The following is a 7,463-nucleotide window of genomic DNA, read 5'->3' on the forward strand; positions in this document are numbered from 1 at the left end:
ATATATATATATATACATATATATATTATTCATACCTTCGGTGTATAGGAAGCAAGCAGATTTTGATATCAAATTTTGGGGTAAAAAAGTACGTCTTATACACCGAAAAATACGGTAACAGACATATTTTTTATTAATCAAAAACGATGCTTGATCTATCAAAAAAAGCCTTTAGTTTCATTAAAAATGAATTAGTTCATGAAGAAAAAATATTAAATCCTATTACCTGAGCATTTTCAAAACACGGATTTATCGAATGTGCTCATGTTATAAGATTTCGTATTTATTTCTTTACCTGATTTTTTTCAAATTACATGTTTTCCTAACACCATAAATGAATTAGAATACAATCATATTTGGATATCATGAAGTATTATTTTATGGGTGCTTTTAAAAGTGAAATGTGTTAAATTTATGTCAGAACAGATGTTCATCCCATTATCTGTAACGTACACACACGCCTACTTCTTGTTCAGTAGTCGTATATTATACAGTAGAGATTTAACATATACTGGATACGATTTTTCACATGACTTAACCAGCTTTTTGCAACTGCTTTAATTCATTGAATCTTCCCGACTTCGTGCCGAGATAATATATATATTTTAATTTCCATTCTCTGAATAAAATTATATAACAAAATAAGAAGTCAGTTTAAAAGAATGTCTACCTCAATATGATCATACAGGGTTCTAATGACAGGATGGGTTTCTAGGTTTTGTTGAGTAGATTCTTGAGCAGCTTGTTCAGGAGGCATGGCACTCTTAGCCAACATTCTGTCCACGTCTAAGATCTATAAAAATGACCACAATTACTCCTACACCTTTTCTGCTAATAACCTAAAAGGATGATGGGAAACTACACAAATAACTACTTTAACTCAGTTTCAGCTAATCAGACATTTTAAATGTTTAATTTATCTCGTATTAAATAATCAATACTATACTAATGTACAGATCACATCAACACTCTACTAAATGACAAGTCACATGTTTACTCTCTAGAACTTAGATAATCAAGTTAGGTTTATACTACACACTACCAGAATTGCTGATGGGGATGACGTTAATTATATGCCAATTCACAATTTCATTCTACTAATTTAATTCATACTGAATATGTAACATTTCTAAAACTTCTGTTCTTTTGCTCTGAAGTGCTGGTTAAATATTCTTATATGACAGAAAAATACTGTAAGTTTTATTAAACATATATGCGTAGAAGATATATCATATAACCTCGTACATTATTAAAATCTATTTTAACTCTACCCTGCTGTTTTTATTTATTTATTCATAAATTTACAGCCAAAATGGATAAGTAACTATAGATAAAAACAAAAAATACAAAACAACTATACACAATAATTATCCATAATTGGACATTTGTATTTTAAATAACTTGGTACTGGGAGTTAACCAATCATCTAATGGAATTTTATTTAGAATAATTGGAGCTAACTAAAAAAAATACTTGGAGCTCAAAACGGAATTACTTCGTGGACATATGTAGTGTTTTTGCCAAAAGGAATATAAACTTTCACCAGAGAGAGTTAACAAGTTCATATCAGAATTAACTACTGTAATATTATTTGCAATACAAATGAATCGGTAAACACAGACTTGATAATTTGTTAAAACTTCATAGTCTTTAAATTTACTAGTCACAGATGCTCTATATGGAAGACCAATCATTAGTCTTAAGACTCTATTTTGTAATAACCAGATTGGTTTTAATGCATTGAACTTTCTACCCCATACATTTATACAATAAATTATTTGACTATAAAAGATGGCAAAGTAAATTTGAGAAAGTGTTTGAAGTGGAAACACTTTCTTACACCATAATATATACTATTCTAGCAAGTTTTTTGGAAGTTATTTCTATTTATTTATCCCATTTAAGGTTGTTCTGAACAATAACTCCCAGAATCCTAATTGAATCAACCCTGGATAAATCATTTCTGTTCACTTTCAAATCGGCATTAACTTGTTCCCTTGAAATAATCATGTATTGTAGCTTATGAATGTTTAAAACTAGACAATTTTCAATAAACCAAGTGGCGATAGAGAGCAATTCTTCATTCAATGTTTTATAACACTTAACAAGAGAATCTGTTTCTATAACAAGAGTCATGTCATCGGCATAAAGATAGCAACCATCTTTTGAATATACAGATATTAAATCGTTAACATAAATAATAAATAAACGAGGGCCACTGATTGAGCCCTGAGGAACTCCACAATGAATATTACAGAAATTAGAACTTATACCATTAATTGAAGTCAAAAATTGCCTATTTTTTAAATAAGATTTTAAGATGTCATAAATTTTACCTCGTAGACCATAAAGATTACATATAAAAAGTAAAACTGTATGATTAACACTATCAAACTTCTTTGCGTTTTTACAATTCTCTTCTTAAAAAATTTAATGAAATGTTTACCAGGTTATCTGTTTTTCATTGATTTTTATTTATTTATTTTCTGAGGAGACATTGCAACATTATTCGTAATTTTTGCAGGCTTAGTAAAAGACTTAAGTATTACAATTATTATGAACTTCCAATCAAAAGCAAGCTTACAACATAGAAAAGAGGTAGATTAAGACCAACAATGAACATAAAAAGTACTTTGTGAAATTTACTTGGTAAAACAGTAGCATTAAAATAATTACGACATTCACATACTGTTAACATGAGATACAAAACTGGAGAATTAATAATAAATTAAGCCTTTATACCCCGGTATTAGATAACCAATAATAATGTGCATTAATCAGAACTTTAGAATATTTTATATATTACTATATACTAATCTTAGTAACTGAATACAGTTTAAGGAACAGGAATACTATGAGAATTGGTGTATAGCATCGGTAGACGTCACAGCTTCAAACACATGAATGAGTTAGCTGCATGTGATTTCCATACAAAATATGGGTGAGAAATACTACATGTAAAATTAAAACATTTTATTTAATATAAAAATACTTCTGATTTTCCCTTTCCTACCTTGTGGTTGTGTGATGCTAGTAACTCTTGAGTTTTGTTTACACGCATAAACCACCAATGATGCTCTCAGTACATCTAACACAGAACATTTTCTACTAAACCAAGGACCTGATACGAACTACCATTAACATAACATATGATATAGAATACACTAAAAAGGCAAGGTTCATAATATGCTATCTTAAACTCATTAATACAATGTCTATCCACACACAATAAAACAGTAATGTTTTTAAGCAACGTGTTCTGAGTACTTACTGATTGAATAAAAGCTGAACATCCTTTGGCTTACCTTAATAGAAGCATCCACAGAACCAGTAGCTACTAACTGACCTGAAAAAAATATTAATACACATTACAGAAATTCATTTTATCATAACAAAGATATTTTTTAACAAGTTAACAACATTACAGCCACCAAGATTTCTGGAGTAAGGTAATGTTATATATCTAGTTATAGATGTGTATTAATAACATTACAGAAACCAAGGTTTCTAGAGTGATGTTTAATTATCTGTACAGTTTGTTAGATGATTTATATCTATATATCTAGTTATAAATGTGTATTAATAACATTACAGAAACCAAGATTTCTAGAGTGATGTCCAATTATCTGTACAGTTTTTTCGATGATTTATATCTATATATGTACTTATAAATGTGTATTAATAACCTTACAGAAACCAAGATTTCTAGAGTGATGTCCAATTATCTGTACAGTTTTTTAGATGATTTATATCTATATATGTACTTATAAATGTGTGTATATTGCTACAGAAGATTAGTAATTGTTACCGTTCGGGCTAAATGCTCCAGCTCGGCAAGGTGCCTTATGAGAAGTCACGTAGCAGGTCTCATAAGTGGAAGGTTCTGGTGCTAGTGATGGTGCTATTAGATAAGAACAGTCAACAGTTAAAAAACAGATACCAGAAACAATCAGATATGTTGACTACCCTCAACTTAGTACAGCATTCAAATCTGAGCATAATGTTACTGAAAATGTTGTAATTGATTCTAGCTAACAGAATTTGAGTTAAAAAGCTTAGCAAAGGAAAATAAAAAATATGTATTCAATGTTTTGATCAAATGACTTTTGTTGGTGAAGATAAATTTTTCAAAACAATTATCACATATTTATATTTCTTTTAGAGCAGTTTCTTTTCCTCAAAGTTCTTCATGTTCTCAGATTCCACCAACCTGTAATAGTATTTGTTTGCCACATCATTGGCATATTTTATACAGTAAAAACTTTGTGTTGAGAAATTCCTACCCTGGAAAGTTTGAGTGAGAGGTGCAAGTTATTTCAAAAATGTTGAGATTTTTTACATTAAACAAATTGAACTGAGGTCGAAAGGCAGCCTAAGTCTCCTAATGTGCTAAGTGCTTGTTAATGTAAGTAGTGTAAGAAGGACTATAAACAAAGCATGAACATGACAACTACTGCTGGTAAACGTACAACAAAATAATGTTTTGATTTTCTGCATAATGTCACCAAGAATCAACAATGGGACCTTTTATCAGTTCAAATTCAACCAACTCTTTTTGTTACCATTATTAACTACACACTCATTTTTTTTATCTTCCATTTCTAAATGCTTTTGCAATATTATTGTAAATTTTTTTCACAATCAGTATATCTAGTGGAAGTTATTTTGTAGTCAATGGGTTTAAATAACATGTTATTCATATTGTTGTCATGTAAAATTCACCTTGAGTTCAAACTTTTGGTGCTTCGAAAAGTAATACGAAGTTTGAATTAATAACTGTCAACTTAACCTTCATTCTGGTTATTCTTTATGGCTATTTAATGACATGACTGATCCAATGAAAGCATGTGGTAGAAATTAAACATGATCTGCATGATAACGTATATATATATATATTGCACATGCATCTAAAAATACACATTTTTACAAAATTTCAATCTTGTACTTTACTAAATAGTCAATAATAACTGGTCTAAGAAAGACAAAAAAAACAAAAAACAAACCTTCTGTATCATATTCTAGATCAATACCACCACCAGGTGTAACATTTTCTGCTTTGATACCCTGTCCTCCTTGCTGCCCTGAAAACAATTAAAATTCACAATAATTTCAACAAATAATATTACATTACAAACTTTCTATATGTTGAGAGGAATTATCCTCACACTTTTATTTCGCAAGTTAAAATATTTTACAGAAAAAATGCCCAATAAATGAAAATTGATACAAATATGAAAGGTTCTTAGCAGATACACTGAAAAGGAGCTGTTTTTAAAAAAAAAATTAGTTTATGCACTCAGTCAACTAACCTATATAAATGCTAGTGTGTATCACATCACGCTTGATTTCTCAAAATAGGAGGAGTCATAAAAGCCAAAATGCATTTAACCCGATAGAATAGTTCAATTACTGTCTGCTCATTATGATTTTAGCGATGGGGGTGCACGGGGGCCATGAAACCTTATAAGTGTAGTGAGTGATGTAATTATATTTTACTAGCATATAGCCCATCAAAAAGGTGATGGGGCAAGTACTACCACCCCATAATATACCCTAATCTCACATTTCATAACTAACTGAAATAAATAAATTTTTCAAAATTAAGCTTGACCAACAAAGAGGCAGAAAAGTGCAGTCGAGGCAGTCAAATGTCGGTAAATTCCTTTGTGAGCCAATCAGAATTAAGATCACTCATGAAATGAATTCATGGCATATTCATAGAATAATTATTAATAAAAATCAGTTAGATTAACAACTTCTAATTTATAGCATCAAAAGTATAACCTAATATTGTTGTTAGTCTATGTACTGAAAGTATAAAATGAAATCTATAGACAACAAAACTGTAAAAATATTTGTTGATTTCTTAATTTAGAGTGTCCGTTGAGTAAAGAGGTTTGTTTTTTATTTCAAATGTTGTTGATATAACAGAAAATAGCTTAATTCCAAAACAATTTAAGTTTAAAATTGAATTGATATTTTTACTTTCCTAAGTTTTAAGCATTTGGCTCTAGGCTAGGTGATTCCACACTACATCTTTACTTTAGACTTCCAGGTTCAGTAGTTAGCACACAGGATCACTTACGAAAGTGGTAATATTTTCAAAATGAGACACATAACTCGAGCGCTTTTGAATAGTTGACTATTCTTCGTCAGGAGAATAAAGACTTATTTAAACTTTAGACTTATTATACCAAGTTTTATCACATAAAGGTGATAATTGTTTGTTTGTTGAATTTTATTGCAAAGCTTTTGGAGGGCTTTCTGTGCCAAGAATCCCTAATTTTGAAGTGATAGTTAAAGGGAAAGCAGATAATGAACACTACCCACCACCAAGTATTGGGTTATTCTTCACCAATAAATAGCTGGATTGACTGTCACATTATGAAACTCCCATGGCCAAAAGGATGACCAATGGGTTTTGATCCCACAGCCTTCAGATTGTGAGTTGAGCAACTTAACCACAAGGCCATGCCAGGCCAAAAAATAATAATAGAATAAAACAGTAATTATGATTCAGATAACAAAATAGCATTGTCTTAGATCTCAATTACATGGTGTGAACTGAAAACTATCTTACTGTTCAAGATTTTAATTACACATGAAAAAACATGCACAATTAACAAACTTGTATATAAATTTCACAAACTTTAATTGAAGTATAATTAACTTTCTTGTAAAGCAAAGTGTTTTACATCTGAGACTAGATGAAAGATATTTACAAGTTTTTTAGACCTACCTTCTTCTGATTTCAAACCCAAAGTGACAATGTGTAATAATCTATCCGAGGGTGGGCAGGCAGGATGAGCCTTAACTAAGTTGGACAAACTAACTGCTAATGTCTGATGACCATCGTAAAAGAGCTGACTGAAAACAATAATGTAGTTTACAACATTTCAGACATTACACAAAAACACACATAACTACAACTACAAACACACATGTATGGTATATCACAACTTCTCTGAAAGTGTACAATTATTTAAAATCCTTATTTGTTTATCCTATTACAACGCTGACAAGTTAATTATATATATTCAATCTTTCTAGCCCAACAAAGCACATTGAGATGAAGTAATTGTTTTCTCATCACCAAAATTGTAAATCTGGAAAAGTAACAATGTGAATCCTAGTTTACCATTTAATCTGCTGAAATATATAGTTTGGGTAATGACAGGAAAAATATAATTAGTATTTTTCTTGAAATATCTGTATAAATATAAGTTCATTGATGTAAGTAAAGGACAACTCAGACATCATACAAAGACTCATGCACAATAGTTGTCTATGTATTGTAGCAAAATCTAGTTACTAATTAAAGAAAACACATAACACCTTTAACAACCGATGAACAATTTATTATAATATAGTAATGTAAAAATCCCATGCATAACAGAGGTTGTGTAGGTGGTATAGTAAAAAACATACTTACTATTATTAAAAACACATTAAAAGTATATGAA

The 7,463-nt window shown here is 30.0% G+C and overlaps 1 protein-coding gene across 1 annotated transcript in view; it reads right to left on the reverse strand.

The window, feature by feature from the left end:
• Window positions 1–7,463, reverse strand: part of LOC106464737 (cleavage stimulation factor subunit 1-like) — a 21,292-nt gene that overhangs the window by 9,983 nt on the left and 3,846 nt on the right. Inside the window, exons 2-6 of the mRNA XM_013924892.2 lie at window positions 6,740–6,867; window positions 5,004–5,081; window positions 3,809–3,901; window positions 3,306–3,346; window positions 671–793 (exon numbers count right to left, since the gene is read on the reverse strand). Of these exons, the coding sequence (XP_013780346.1) occupies window positions 671–793; window positions 3,306–3,346; window positions 3,809–3,901; window positions 5,004–5,081; window positions 6,740–6,867 (463 nt within the window). The remainder of the gene's footprint in view (window positions 1–670; window positions 794–3,305; window positions 3,347–3,808; window positions 3,902–5,003; window positions 5,082–6,739; window positions 6,868–7,463) is intronic.

The sequence above is a fragment of the Limulus polyphemus genome, unplaced genomic scaffold, assembly GCF_000517525.1.
Source record: "Limulus polyphemus unplaced genomic scaffold, Limulus_polyphemus-2.1.2 Scaffold1730, whole genome shotgun sequence".
NCBI lineage: Eukaryota > Metazoa > Arthropoda > Merostomata > Xiphosura > Limulidae > Limulus > Limulus polyphemus.